At 40.1% G+C, this 16,212-nt stretch overlaps 1 protein-coding gene across 4 annotated transcripts in view; it reads left to right on the top strand.

Moving 5' to 3' along the window:
* MYO3B (myosin IIIB) overlaps nucleotides 1-16,212 on the top strand; it is a 338,343-nt gene that overhangs the window by 17,166 nt on the left and 304,965 nt on the right. For all 4 annotated transcript variants that reach the window (XM_016165446.2, XM_036237344.1, XM_016165447.2 and 1 more), the window contains one exon: nucleotides 12,617-12,762. In XM_016165446.2, coding sequence (XP_016020932.2) covers nucleotides 12,617-12,762 — 146 coding nt within the window. The remainder of the gene's footprint in view (nucleotides 1-12,616; nucleotides 12,763-16,212) is intronic.

Raw genomic sequence — 16,212 nt, 5'->3', positions numbered from 1 at the left:
TTGTTAGGGACTGACTTGGAGGCAGTTATGACAGTATCACCTGTGAATATCTGAGGGGCAGTAATGGCTCCAGCATTCCAACAGCCACCAGTGAGAGCGCCCGTGGTACAATCAAACTCCCCTCTGCCCCCAAAACCCCCGTACTCCCATGGGGCCGCTCTTGTGGCCAGTGAAGAAGTTAAAGTAGGTCTCTTCCTGTCCTAGGATCAAAGCCTTATCCACACTGTATTGGTTTCCTAGGACTGCCATAATAAAGTAGCACAAACTGGGTGGCTTAAAACAACAGAAATATCTTATCTCATACTTCTGGAGGCTAAAAGTCTGAAATGTAGGTATCAGCAGGATACGATCCTTGCCTCTTCCTAGCTTCTGGAAGTTTGCTGGCAATTTTTTGGTTTTTTTTTTTTTTTTTTTTTTTTTGGCTTGCAGCTGCAGATCTCCAATATCCACCTTTGTAGTTGCATGGCATTCTTCATATGGCCATCTTCTTCTTATAAGGATACCAGTCGTATTGGATTAGAGGACCACCCTATTCCAGTATGCCATCAATTAATTACATCTGCAATGACCCTATTTCCAAATAAGTTTACATTCTGAGGTCCGGGGGTTAAGGCTTTAACATATCTTTTTTTGGAGAATATAATTCAACCCACAACAACTCTCTAAATACTGAGTCCTCCTACTCTATAGTAAATAATTCAAGTTTTCAAGATAATCAAGCAGTCATTTGGAACCTACATGTCTGTATATTACAGGTGCTAGCTTAGTTCAAGAGCTCAGCTTTGCCTGCACGCGCGTGTGCGCGCGCACGCACGCACACACACACACACACACACTTTAACAGTCTTCCCACTGGCCATGTTTATTGTCTCTTTCTTTTCTCCTCCATTGTCTCCTGACATTCAATTTCTTATAATAAATAATATGAATAATAGTATCTGAAATTTGCATGGACTTTTACAAATATTACTTTTTTAAGTCTTCATGCGTACCTATGAGGATGCCGGTTAGGCACGATTGCATTAGTTTTATAGGTTCAGCATCCAAGCCTCTGCCAGGGACATTGAAAGGGTAGGTGGGTAACAGTGCCTGAAATCTGTGTTGTGACTCACTGAACTAAAGGATTTTCAATAGAACTCATGCCCACTGTCAATAATGGTGTTGCTCAGCTAATATTTTCATCAAACATATGCCAGGTAATGTCCTGATCTATAGCAAAAAGGGATATAAGGTTAATGTATGTATTCTTTTGTTGATGGCAGGGGGTTAGGGATAGTTGAATCTTTCTCACCAGCATATGTGGTAAATAACTAAATTGAATATTAGGAAATGATTGAAACCCAAGAAAAAGAACCAAAGTTGTCATTATTGTTTTTATTGAGGGCATGCGTACACTATGTAAAAATAATGTCTTATAGTTAGCTGGTTACACTGGTGCGGCCATGCTGATTGTTAAGATAGTGAAATACTTCCATTCTGGATGGTAAATGGCTGCTGTCCGGAAATGTTTCTCAGCCACCAAAGGCACCTATTTCTTTCCCTGGGACATCTCACACCTTTTAACGGTCCAGCATCTATAGGCTGGCAAGCAGGGGACCTCAAGGACTAGTTCCGGTGCTATGAACCAGGTGATTGTCAGGTAGTTTAAATACTGTACCTGCTAAACAAGCGTACCGTGAGAAGGAATCGTTCACTTACTGAGGACCTGCTAATGCACCAGGGACTAGGATAGGTGATTTTTAAAATAAATTATTTTATTTCATTCTCCCAACAGCTCTAAGCAGTAAATATTATTTTCTCCATTTTCCTACTGAGGAAAGTGGGGCTCAAAAAAGTGCAGGAAATGCTGTGACTAAATTCATATACCTAGTAAGTACTGGAGCTGTTTGGCTTTTCAGAGAGCATGGGCATGCAAGTGTCCTTTCATAGCTAAAGAAACTAAAGAAGGGAGAAGATACTCTCAGCGCTAGTTCAGAGTAGGCTGGGCCCCAGAATTCAGGTTTCCTAGCCCACTGGCCTTATACTCTTTCACTTTAGTGTATTTATATGTTTGTATGGGATGTTCAGTGTGGAAAATGTGTGCCAAGGGAGCTCATGCAATGAAGACATGCGGAGATGTGGTGGAAGAACACTCTGCATGGAGTGAGACATGTCATTTAAAAAGACATACACGAAGGACCTTTCACCTGTAATTTATGGGTTGACTACACTTTGCAATCCCAGCAATGAGAGAAGCAGCCCATACATAAAGGATCCAATTTATTCGGCATCTTCCTAAAATAGCCAAAGGTCTGTTTCTATATTAGAAAGCAGACTTGTGGATAAAATGAACATTTGCTTCTTTTTAGAATTTGTTTTTTCGTTTTACTTCCATCTGCTCATTGTTGCAAACAAGAGCTAATCAGTTGAGCACAGAAACAGATGTGCTGTGACGGCTCCAAAAATGGGTCTCTCTCTGTCTGGCAAAGGGTCCTTGACAGGGGATGGTTGCCATAACAACCAGCTTACACCAATGCAGAAACATCACAGGCTTTTTGCAACCACTCTTGCCTTCATTAATTATGCCATTTCTAGCTAAATGATATGATAACGCTATTTCCTTTGGCACTGCCAGGACTGGAGATGACAGATGAGATATTTTGTGTTGAAGGACTGAGAAAGTCATAAAACACTACAGAGATGGAATATTATTATTATCATTATTATCGTTTTGTTCCTTAAGCTCTAGCTAATGGGTTTGGTTCCCAAATAAGAGTTAGCATTTACTGAGTGCTTACTGTGAGGCAAACACTAAGTGCTTTATATGAATTTATTTATAATCCTTATAGCAATGCTATAAAGTCAGTGCTATTACTAGTCCAATGTTTTTGATAAAGTCACAGAAATTAGTCACAGAAAGCACTATTCTTGTCCTTGGACAAGTTATTAGGTGATACCATTAGGATTCGAACAAGGTATTTAGCTTCAAAATCCTCCCTTTTAACCACTCTACTAGAGCAAAATGTTTGTGACCACCAGATAAGATGTAAATCTTTAAAATTTTTAAATTATGTTACATAAGAATCATTCTTCCTAATATGTCAAGGAAATGTAATATATCAACATGACATAGAAGCCAATGTAATTAATGCCCAAATGAGGATATGAAAAAATAAAATAACAAAGTTATTCAGAATAGAATGTAAGAGATTTGGATCTTAGTTTTAGCTCTGCCATTCATTTTTCATAAGTGATCGTGGTTCAATTATTTTAATATTGCTTCAGTTTGGGCAGAAAAGTTAAGAGCACAAATTTTGGAAGCAGGCCTGGGAGTAAATTGCAGAAACCTGCTTATCCACCTAACTATGGACCTCAGGAAAGTTACTGAATATCTCTGAGTAGTAAGATGAGGGGGAGTTAAAAGAGGTAAGATAAGAAGGAAAAAAAAACCAGCCCCAAGAACAACATGAAATGATGTACTGAAAGTGCTTGGCATAGTAGCTGGGCATAGTAGGTGCCTTAAAAAAAGGTGGTGCTTACTGCCTAAAACCCAACCCCTCCTTAACCTGTTCTCATCTGTGAGAAAACAGATTGGCTTAGGTAGTCTCTGCTTCCAAGATCCCTTCTATTTTTTAAAGAATATTCACTTTTTTTTCAGGGGAAAGACCTTTTCTAGTTCTCACATTCTGTGGCTCTAGCATTCCTCCAATACTGAAGGTGGGTCTCCCTCAGCTCTCAGTAATAGCGAGGCGATGATAGTAATAAAACCTTTAGGGTCTGTTTTCATCTAACTCTGTTTTAAAAGTCTGGGAATTCTTGGAAATCCCAACTGCCAATCATACATATCACTGGAAGAAATATTGGCTTTGGTTGCTCAGGAGATTCAAGTGAGTGGTTTAGAACTTTAGATGCCTGGCCAAAAGATCTGTGTGTTTACCCCCAAGACATTTATCTTGAGATTCTTTAGCCATTTGTGTTCACTGGTCCCCTCCAGACTGCTGTGTCAGCCATGAAGAAACAGAGGGATCCCCTCCCTTCTCATTCAGGAGCTGACCCTGCCCACATTCCCAGAGTGGTTCTGCCTTCCAGGCCCCTGAAGCACAACCCAGGAGCTTAGTGTTCCAGTGGGTGAAGGGCCCAGGGCAAGGGTGCAACAACAGGTTACAGTCCCAGCTTTTAACCTCCGCTCCAGTGATGGCTCCCCTCTCAGCTGGAACTCTGCGGAGAAGTTGAGTCATATGTCATATGTCAGTGTGGAGGTGGGAGGCTGGTTCTGGAGGTGGTGGTGACATGCCATCACCCTCCTCCTGGCGAGTCTAAATATAGGACCCCATCTGAGGGCTGAAGCTCCCAGATGTGCAGAAGCGCATGGGACCCAGAGCAGAGGCTTTATGTCCCCCGCCATGTCCTGCCCTGCCCCGCTCTGCTCCCAGCTCAGTGCTAAGCAAGAAGCATCAAAGTAATGGCCTCCGTGATGGTCACTGAGCTGTCATAAAAAAAAACAAAATGGAGGTGGGCAGTCAGCATTAGGAGGAGCCCTGGGGTGGGGGTGAAGCAGGGGCAGGTGGGGGTAGGGAGACTAGTATTCATGGCGCTCTATATGTCCCAGGTTTTTCCCATACCTTCTTTAGTTTTAGGAAGTTAAAGGAAATCACTTGTTGCTAGAAATGTAGGACATTCCCACAAGTCTCTTGGTTTGCATGGTGACGTTAGCATAAGAGAGGACAGAATCCAGAGACTACTTGCGAAGGGGTATGGTCATGTGGGAACATTCGGATATTCTATTCTTTTTGCTGTTTCCTATTTTTCAGATATATTGTGGAGGAGAAAAGCTTTTTTCTCCCATTAGTTTCTTATCGTGGACTTGTGCTTCAGTTCTGTTACCTACTAGTTGTGTGACTTAGGGCAACTTTCTTAACCTTTCTGAATCTGTTTCTTCACCCCGAGTCCTAATACCTAACCTGACAAGCTGTAAAATGAACTGAATTATGGAACTCCTACTCGCTCCTTTCTTAACTGTGTTCTGGTAGAAGTGGGGCACTAGTCGGCAAAGGCAAAGGACAGCACAGAAGGGAGAGTGAGGGAACGGGGTGGTGAGAGGCGGCAGGACTCTATGTGCCTACATGGAGTGTGTACTCACATGCCGACTGCATGGACGTGACTGTGGCTATGGCTAACAGAACACAACATCTCTTTGGCGAAGGCCCAGCATTTTCCATATTGTAAGAATTCCCAGGAGATGCCTCACTCAGGAGGGTAATGGGGGAACCATGGAGTTTGCTCTCGGTTTGGCTGTAAACCAGGTGTGTGACTCTAAACAAATCAGCTCCTCCCACTCTACCCACCCTCCCGGGCCTCAGTTTCCTCCTCTGTGAACAAAATGGGGTGGAACTAATGAGTTCCAAGATCTTTTCCAGCATCCACCTCTAGTGCGAGGTGCTGAAGCAGGGGAGGACAGTGGGATCATCCCGAGTCACCAAGCAAATGTGCTCCTTCAGAGCCTTTTGAGTACTAAGGACACCTATAAAAATTTGGGCATACTGATTTACTTTTCCCAGGGGAGTTCTGTGGATATCGATCCTGAGTTTGAGAATGAAGCTTACCATAGAGTTATATTATGTGACATGTTCCCAGGGCTTTGGGGAATTTAAGTGCAAAAATCAGTGTTATGTGTTGGCCTCAAACCTAGAACCAGTCCCCCTCTGCCCTCCACTAGCCATGGTAGGAAATCGGTGTTGTACAAACATGCTCTGTGTGTTTTTAATTTGAGGCTTGCTTCATTTCTCTAAAGACATGAGCTGAATGTTACAATCCTGAGGGAAAAAAATTATAGAACATCGCATTTTAATCAAATCATTCTGAATTTTGTAAGAACAGTATAATTTAAATTATTTCTGGCAATTTCTCGGTATATAAAATACAGAATATTTCTAGCCTTAAGTTGAGTTTTATGAAAGAAAAAGAAAATCCCATCAATTTCAGTTCTTCTAGTCCATATCCCCTTTGCAAAACCACTCAAACAAACCTCAAATACTTCCTTCCTTGAAGTTATATTTCATTTAAGGGAAGAGACTTCATTTGTTTATTCAGTGTCTCAGTTTATAACACTTTAAGATGTTTGTATGTAAATCGATGAATAATACTTACCATTGGAATATTTATGACTGCAATTTCTAATTCCAGATAACTTCTATTTTAGAAATCTTTAACATCAATAGCATTTATCAATTATGCTGCATGAATTGCTTAAGCAAAATTAAGAATTCTATTTGCCTTCCTACCTTTCAGCCTATCTTATTTGCCAGTCTAGGGACTGCATTTTCGGGCTCAAGGTCAGCCAAGGATTAATAGCTTTAGGTCTATTTGCCTATCCTCTTTTTAAGCTGAATTTAGCTCTTGAGATAACAGCACTTTGCTGTGTACTTGAGTGAAATTTTAATCTTGGCCTTTGGTTAATTTTGAATCACACAATTAATTCTAATAAGGTGAGAAATCAGGACATATAAGGCAAACCTGTATTTTTGACATTTTTAAATGTTAGTGGAAAATGAAATAGTCTGAATAACATTCATTGTTTTTTAAGTTTGGTGAATTATTTTTTATAAGAGCAAAACAGATTTTTCCTTATTGTAAACGGTGCTACTATAATATTGTTTGCTTGAAAGTATCGATTAAAGTCATGTTATTGAAAAAGATTTCAGCTCAGCAGTTCTTTGATATATAATTTGATAAATGGTTTCAGTTAAATACCTTGTTAGAGAAATCTAGGTTTTCTGAATGCAAGAGAAGCTATTTTGACTGTTTTTTCCCCTCGCCTTTACATCCAGTCTAATAAAGATGTTCTTTTCAGACAATGAAGACCTTGAGATGAGAAGACACTGTTCTCTCAGATTCTTATAGCCCAAGTCTTTCTGCAAGAGATACAGGGTTTATCTCACCCCAACTTGGGATCTTTATCAATAAGCCCTGCTCTTGGTCTAAGCTGACATGAAACTGTAATCATGGGGCATTTTATGGCATCATGGTGGTCTGAGAAAGTGAAAGTGCTACCCTTTGCCTTATGTTTACAATAGAAAGGAATATAGTTGTGAAGGGAATTTCTTTAATTCTTCTTGCATGAATCTTATGGGAACCTAGTTTTATAATGAGGACACCGCGTTTAGCTGCCAACTTGATGATGAAGAATCCCAACAGCCAACAAATACCCTGGACTCTGAAGGAAGAAAACACACTCTGGTTAAGGCAAATTTTTCAATGTTTATTTACATTTTCAAGACCAAAAAAAAGAAAAAAAAATTGCTCCTTTTTGTTACAGATATAATTCATGCTCCCTACAGACATTTTAGAAAATGCAAAAAGTTTTCAAGAAGTAAGTAAATAAAATCAGTATCACCCATATATCAATGACCCTTAATATCTACTGCTAACCTTTTGGTGCCATAGGAAAAGCTGGGTAACCAGCATTGTCATAGGCAGTGCTTCAGACAAGGCCCACGAGAAAGCGTGGTTTGGTTTGCGTGGGAAGAAGAGGCGCAGGGAGATCAAACAATTTGCTACAGTTATTCAGTGAGGGGGTGGCAAGCCCAAAGTGAAGATGCCTGGCTCTGGGATTTTCTAACACCAGCCAGAGGTACAAGTCCTTTCACAGTTGAAGAGCCACTGGCAGTTGTTTTTCTCTCCGCCATCCCCCAGCTGGTTGCTGAGCAAAGGGCCAGCCTTCCTCAACAGAACTCAGCCGACTGTGCCCAAGGGTGATGAGGAGGTGATATATGTCAAAGCAGTTGTGTTATCAAGTTGTGGGTGCAGTTTTACCTCATAATCTCCTCAAGAGAGGGGAAGACTATGTTCCCTCTGTGGGGCAAGACAGAGTGACTGGGGCAGATTTAGAAAGTCTGGAACTTTGGAACTCATTACCCTGAAGAAGGCTAAAGAGAACTGCCCTAAAAATCAAAGAAAGTTGACTGCTAAGACCAGTTAAATCCTTAGTGAAAACTTATTTCTTATCTTCAATCCCCTTCAGAAAAAAAAGTTTTTGGCAGCTAAGTTGGTAATGACTGACATGTGGGAGGCTCAGGCCCAGCTCCAGGTGAAATAGCTATTGGCTTAGGGCACTGAGGGTGCTGGTCCATGGATATTGCTGGTAATCCGAGCATTAGTGTTTTTCCACTTCCTAAAATAAGCAGCATTGTAGTCTAAGTGTATCAGGAAAGCCATAAGTTCGCATTTCAAGGTAGGAACCTGGACATGCTCCACTATCCAGCATCCAAACAGGGCCTCTGTCGCTGAAGCTCATCTTTCTTAACGGAGGTATTATCATCACAATCAGCATCTTTTCATAGACCTTAAGATCTTCTACAAAATATTGGTAATAAAGTCTCCTCAAGGTTCCAGCCATCCAATTCATACCCCAGAATCATCTACTGTTTGCTCTAGCTAATTTGCGTGGAGAGGTTAGCCTTTTGGTTTGAGATGCAGCCCCCAAATCACTTATTTGGAAACTGTGAAGACGTAGAATATTAGAGCTAGAAGGGAGAAGAGGGATCATTCATTCCCACTTTGTCATTTTAAAGATCTAGGAAGTGAGGCCCCTATAACTAAAGAAGCTCAGAGTTTTCAAGGGACTTGCCCAAAGGCATCCAGCCAGTAAATAATGGAGTTCAAATTTTCTGATTTCGATCCAAAGATTTTTCAATACGTTTCTCTGATGAGTACAATAAATTGATGAGGATAGAGAAGGAAGAACGATAAGCTATAATCCTTACCCCAGGTGACTTCTATTTACTTCTGGGGTCACTTCAATGAGATCATCAAGGCTCTGGCTCTTTTAAAACATAGAAGAAATGATGAGGTCATGATAGATTAACACCAGGTGGTTAAAAGTATTTATTAAAACCCAGAAACAGTATAAACACTTAAAGATATCACTCCAAAGAGTTGAAGATCATTACAGGTGAATTTGCAGAAGTATGTATGGATTTATACATCTCTGAAACTCATTGAAATGTAGTGAGATAATAGTTTACTCTTGGAGTCATTAAGTCATTAGCAAATATTGTACTCTATTTTGGTTCATTTAATGTTTTGCTTTTAGCCTTTGTCAAGGACACCAAATGTTTTTGTCCCAGACTCTCTCTCTACACACACACACACACACACACACACACCCCTCATGGAACTTTCCAGAAGGTACGTACTCTTCATGTCAACCTCCAACATGCTGTGGACTTTAAATGTAAGTTTGGAGAATCGGTAATTTGTAAAATTAACATTCATTAGCAGGTTTTAAGATAAATAAACCAATTTGTTAAAGTCCTGATATATAACCTGGTATCCGCTTCTGGTAATTATATCTGTATTAAAACTATGAATTTTGACTAGTTGTGTTGGCAACCAAAAATAGAAATATTGAAATCTGTAGAGTTCTAAAATATAAGATACATTTACTGTAACATAAAACTACCGGCAGTCACTGAAAACACATCAGTATTTTATTGTTATCCTTTAGTATATTCTGCCTCTGGTCTTAAAGCAAGTTTTGCTTTTCTTAGTATATCTATGTGTGGGGGAAAAAGTGAGGTCCTGAGAGCAGAAGTGATTTTTTTTCTATACTGGCTAGGGATGGAGCTCACACTCAATTTGAACTTGATATACCGCCTACCAAACTGATTTCTTACGTCTCTGTGTTTGTAAATAGCACCATCATTCTCCTGTCACCCAGGATCAACATATTGGTCTTCTTTGGTGTGTCCGTTTCCTTAACCTCCCATATTAAATCCTTCTCCAAGTCCTGCAAGTCTTCCCCTGAACTCTCTCTCACACCTATTTTATTGCCTCCATTTATTTCACTACCACCAGCATCATCTACACTCCTATAACTGACCATAAAGAAGAGGATGCACTTGCCTTGGCATGGCTCCTCCTTGGGGTGTAGAGGTAAGGTGGAGGAGTGTGAGAGGAGAGGCATTGGGGTCCCGGGCCTGTGTCAATGCCACTTCGACCCACCTCTCTCATTCCCTTTGACATGACTTACGGAGCCTGGGAAACCTGGTCCCAGGGTAGTGCACCTACTTACTATTGCCATTCTCTCTCCTTTTTCTTAGTGGAGGGAGCATCACAGTTTGTGGTCCAGATTGCTCTTTGAGAGGTCCTCTTCTACTGGGACAAGGGATCCAGAGACCAATTGACCATTTAAGCATTCTTAACTCAGCTTTATTTGACCTAGAGACAAGGAGAATGCTGAGCTAAGGAGAAAGAGATTTATTTTTCTTCTAAAAAAAAAAAATAGTTGCAGACTTTGGTGTTGGATTGATAAGGAATCCAGTTCCAGGATGCATTGACCTTCAGCTGGGATGCATCCTCTATGAGTGCTTCTTTAAATTCCATCACACACATTTATTCCTGATAACCAATCCTGAGAGACTCCCTCTGAGAAGATGTTTAGGTGACAAAAAATCTCAAAAATCTAGTTAGTTGAGTTACTATGAATGCAAAAGCTGATAATGCAACCATTCCCTGAATATAAACTTTATTAATTAGAGCACTTATCATATTATAATAATTTGTTTACTTGTCTTTCTTCTGCCTGGCTTCAAATTTTGACCTGTCAGTGACTAGCAGTGGGCTCTGGGTAAGCTGTTTAACTGTGTTATGCTTCAGTTTCCACATCTACAAAAGGTGACCATAGCACTTACCTTACAGAATGATTATGAGGATTAAATTGAGTATACGTTTGACTTTCTCTCCCTAGGGCCTAATATTATGCCTGGCTCATGAGTACTGAATAATTATTTGTTAATTATTTTACTAGTGAAATTTTCTGTAAACCTCTTTGGAAGGCTGAGCTTAAAGAATTTTGTGTGTGTGTGTGTGTGTGTATGTCACATTATAAGCTGAGTTTTGGGAAGAGAGTTTGGCCAAAGGATACTTTTCTGTTAATCAGACTGAGCCCAAAGATAGTGACTGTAAAGAGAAGTTGAAACCAGATAAAGAAGTTTCTTCCTGGAAACAGTGGATGTGGCACTAGATGCTTTTCATTGTCTTGCTTAGCCTGAAGTGGTCTCCCCCTATTGTCCCAAGCATTTGAAGCCCATATCTCTTATTGGACACGCCAGTACACATTGTCTTAGGAAATTTGTAGTTATCATGGTCTGTTACTTAATTATTATAGGTGCACTTTAAATTTCAGTTGGCTGTAGTTCTTGATGGGGATAGTCTTATTTCTCCTTTCCTCACAGAACTGTAGGATAATGGTAAGCTATTCGCTGATTGATAGATCTAAAATTATGTTTGTCCCACATGTTTGGAAATGTCATTTCTGAAAGGGAAGGTGTTGAATAGCCTTTTCTGGAGATCTTTAAAAATAACGAGAAATGTGAGGCCTTTGGAGGCAATGAAATGTCATTTGCTTCTGAAATTGTAATAATTTGAACTTTAGTTTGAATGCTCTTTTGAAAATAGTGTGTTAAAAGTGTGACAGGATATTCTGCAGCAGGATAGTTTATTCAAAGGATGGGGCTTGGATCAGGCCAAGGACATGGGTACATGGAGAAACATTCTTCAGTTCAGAAACCAGAACAGAAGGGTAAGGAGCAGTTATACGAATAAGAGTACCAGGTCTCTGGCGACATGTTAGGCACATTAGCCTGGCTTTGCAAGTCCAATTAACTGGGTCTGGCAGAGAGCATGTGTGCTAGTTTTCTGTCACTGCCATAACAATATCACACATTTCGTGGTTTAAAACCACACACATTTATTCTTAAGGTCAAAATTCTCTAAGTCAGATGTCCAGTACCAGTCTCGTGAGATGACTAAAATGACCTCTTCATTTGGAAGTCTCATAGGCATCTCAAACTTAATATCCTTGGTTACAGAGGCAGATTTCAGGTCAAATAGGGGCACCTGTCCCTCCACATCCTCCGGCTCACTCCTGCCTTCTCCCAATCCCTTTGTGATAGCCACCAAAGTCTGAGTTGTGTGGCTTTTCCTGTCTGACTCAAAAGTTGATAAAGATTTTCAGAGGTTCAATGCTCCTCACACCAATGAAAAGCCCAGGGGCATTTTCTGGTTCTTGTACCCAGTCAGGCCAATAACTGAAAATGGCAGCTGCTGCTGAAATACAAACCAGTTGTTGGGGTTTGAGGTGGGGACAAAAGTTCTTAGAAAAGGGGAATGAAAGGGAATGGTTCCTGTTTTATGTTAACTACATCAGTCTTCCAATATCCTTGTGCTCAACTGGCCACACTCCTGGGGATTTTGTGCAGGAGACAAGCATGTTTGAGACCAACTGTTCCTTGCTGTTGAATTCAGCAGCTGGTAATGAGGTGAAGGATGCAGACAAAGCCTTTCCCTGATATCAGGGCGGGCATGGTGAGGTATTCACTCTTGTGCCTCTTCTTGCACTGTTCTTGATACCTGGAGGGTTTCGATGCATGTTTACTGAATTGACACATTTTTAAAAGTTAATGAAAATATCAGATGATAAAACAATCATACACAAATAAGGCTTAGAAAACTACATTATTATTACAGGAATTCAATAAGCTTAGCCAAGGGAACTGAGAAGGGGGCTAATATTGGCCAAAGGCCCTTTAGGAGGAGGCAGTGGGTTGATACGTTGTCTACTGCTTTTCTTTGGTAGGTCATCGCTTGTGAGCAGCAGTATGACTCTTCCTATGACGCGCGCTGTGACGTCTGGTCCTTGGGGATTACAGCTATTGAACTGGGGGATGGAGACCCTCCCCTCTTTGACATGCATCCTGTGAAAACACTCTTTAAGATTCCAAGGTAGGACACAAGATGGCGCTCTTGGCTCGTTAGTTCTTTGTGAAAGCGTTTCATTAGCGGGATAATAAATAGTTCGTAAGCAATTTCTCTCCAAATCTGTGCAAGCTTGATTGTAAAATGTACAGTGTTTCCTTTTGTGGGGGGAAAAAGAAGAAGGTGGGTAGAGGATGTTCCTGAAAGATAACACATCCCAAGGAATAACAGGACTTTAACATTTGCGTATTGTCAATACGCACTCCTTTTTTGAGATGTCCGTTTTTGGTGCTTTGCACAAAAAGACTGCAAATGCAATTTTGGATTAAGCAAGCTGTCTAAAAACTGTTTTGTTATTAAGTGTATAATCATATATAGTCCTCCTTTCACCCCTAGTTTGAATCTAGAGTATTCAGGAAAATTTGGGGGTCAAAAAATTGTGTATCATATTTTTGTATCCACTCAGACTAGCACTAAAAAAGATCATAAAAATGTCACATCAGTCATAGGACTGTCTCTCCATCCCTTAATTTCTATTTCAATGGGAAATTGTGCTGAAAGAGATCTGTTCTGAGAGTGTTTAAATGCCAGTATATTTTCTATTGTATGTTTTCACTAGGGGCTTGTACAAGAGGTTTATTGTTTGTCTTTCATCAGAATCGGGCTGATGTTTGGCCAGCTGGAGAATCTATCAGGCAGCTCCCTCCCAGCCAGGCTGCAGGTTAAGAGATTTATGCCTTCCACATTTCTCTTTGAAAGGAAGGCTCTGGGCCGGCTGGACAGCCCTGTTTAACCACTTTGACAATTCAAGTGTTAACCTTTCCTTGTCTGTGCAATCATACAGCTATCACAGCCTTTAAAAATTTCTCCTGATTGCAATTTGCATTTCTGATTAGGTCTATTTATATGCAGATGAGGCTCTGTGGCGTTCATCATCATAATGTTATCGTTTTATGCCTAATCCAGATGTGAACAACCACCCACCATTATTCCAAAAATGATTCCCACTCAAGTCAGGGTTAGCCTTTTTTGCCTTTTCCAAAGTACAAAATCAGGTCAGGGTGATTAGAAGAGCAGACAAAGCTCCCGGCTTTTTAAATTAATAGTCTGGTGAAGGTTCAGAAAGATGTAAAATGCAGGACCACAAAACAGTATTGTATATAATAATATGTCAGAAAATAAGAAATTATGTCTGGAATGATTTGTGTGTGTGCTTTGAATTTTTACATAGGCTTTACTCTTCACCATTTATTTACCGGGTCCACATAGTTTCACAAATATCAGAATTAAGTTGTGGCTTCTGATTTGCAAAATATATACACTTTTGATAAGAAGTCATCTACTTGGGTATATTTATTAATTTCTTTTCTTTTTTTTAGTATGTGTTTGTGTACAGACCAATTATCCAAAAATTTCATATGGTGATAAATGTGAGGCTGCTTAGAAGTTGTGTGTGTGTGTGTGTGTGTGTGTGCGCGCACGCATGTGTGTGTGTGTGCATGTGTGTATGCATGTGTGTGTGTGTAGTTTAAATAGACCTTTCATCTCCAATGACTCTTGTTAGCTTGCTTCTGTGTCAAGCCCCTGATCTTTAATAATCTCTATACTCTCACTCCTATCACTTTTTCCATCTTAGAAGAAGCTTCCAGATCTGAAACACAAATAACCAAGCCCCCCACTGCCTGCCTCAGGACAGTTTGAACCCCAAGAATGGGACAATTGCTATAAAAAGATCTCAGTGGTGACAAGGATCCTTATCCTGATGAAGGTGGAAGCTTTTCCTTATAGTGTAACTTCCTGGCCTTTTACCGTCTTTTTTTGATTCCTGTGCACATGATGAATCAGATTGAACTAGGGAATGTCAACAATAATCGGTCAGCAGATCCTCAGTGCAATTAAGTATGCTCGACACTTGCCCTTGTCACAACCTTAACAGCCCAGTTGACATTCCTGGGCAGGAAAGATGGAGGTTTCTTTCTTTTCTTTTCTTTTTTCTTTTTTCTTCTTTTCTTTTCTTTTCTTTTCTTTTCTTTTCTTTTCTTTTCTTTTCTTTTCTTTTCTTTTCTTTTCTTTTCTTTTCTTTTCTTTTCTTTTCCTTTTCTTTTCCTTCCTTCCTTCCTTCCTTCCTTCCTTCCTTCCTTCCTTCCTTCCTTCCTTCCCCCCCCTTTCTCTTTAATGTAGCATATTTGCATATACTGCCAAGCTTTTTATGCTCATCAAGTTCTTTACTTGAAGATTACCCTGTCAATTAGAATCATGTAGTTCTCTTATAAAGGGTTGTGGATTGCCTGTGTGTGTGTGTGTTGTGTGTGCTGTTTTAATTTTGAGTGCTAAAAATGTATTCTTTTCTCAGAAAAGCTCTTGATGAAGAGTGGAGAAATTAAACATCTGCATATTTTAAATAAGCATTCAAATTATTTACCTGTGTGTAAATTTCATGAAGGATCTCAATCTCTGCCTCTTTCTCTCATTCCCTCTCAGTATTTTCTAATGGAGAAACGCTAATGACAAATAGTGCCAAAAATCCTTTAAATCTGTTTGGCTCCAGGTTTTTTGTTTTTTGTTTTTTCTATTTGGTTATGAATGTTTTCAGTGTTCTGTAATTCTCTTCAATTAAACAGTGATGTCTGCTTTGGATTACTCTGAGATCCAGAATATTGTGTGTGACTTCTTCCTCTGGCCTTTCTCACTTACTTCTTCCCTGTAACCCTTTCGTTACTGGGAATAAAGTGAATAAATTACCAAGTAATGGAAGAAAAAAAAACCTTTACTGAGTCAGGGAAGAAGTGACTTTCACAAGTTATAAAGGACTTACAAATTAAAAATGTGCTAATTACAGGTGAGGTGAGAGCCTCAGATGTCAGCAAGGCAGGTGATTACACAGGTTCCCTGGGACTGTCCCGCCTGAGAGACTTGCCTGGATGTGGTAGATTTGTCTGCACATGGATCTCCTTGCTCTTCCCCTCTCTGTTTCTACCCACCTTCTCCTTTCTTGTGACCTTCACAAGAAGATGACGCATGCGGTAGTCATGACCTGTCTTTGAAATGCTGTGTGGCTCACAATCTTTCCTACATTGCAAACACACAGAAATTATCTGCTGATTGGCAGAGCACCCACTATTTACTGAACTTGTCAGCATGTGTCATCTTGTCTGATGCCTTTGCTCCAAAAAAGTCACTCCTGACAGTCACTGCTGTGTCTGCTGCTATTTTTCTCCAGGAGGAAAAGAATGAAAACCAGTTCTCTGGGCGTCAGTGTTTCGACAACATCTCTCTCACGACTCTCCTAAGGATTCCTTCAAAATTCCAAAGTCTTAGCATGATCTTAAAGATGACTTGGATATATTTTTCGCTTAAAAGGAGATCTGTTTCATAGATACAATTGCAAGAACTCATAGAGTTAGGAGAAATATACAGTTATGTTGGTCTTCTGGCAACCAGGTATCTTTTCTTAACTTGGAATCATTGGCTAATGGT

Source organism: Rousettus aegyptiacus, unplaced genomic scaffold (genome assembly GCF_014176215.1).
Source record: "Rousettus aegyptiacus isolate mRouAeg1 unplaced genomic scaffold, mRouAeg1.p scaffold_m13_p_2, whole genome shotgun sequence".
Taxonomy (NCBI): domain Eukaryota; kingdom Metazoa; phylum Chordata; class Mammalia; order Chiroptera; family Pteropodidae; genus Rousettus; species Rousettus aegyptiacus.
This window is presented reverse-complemented; position numbering and strand designations above follow the sequence as displayed.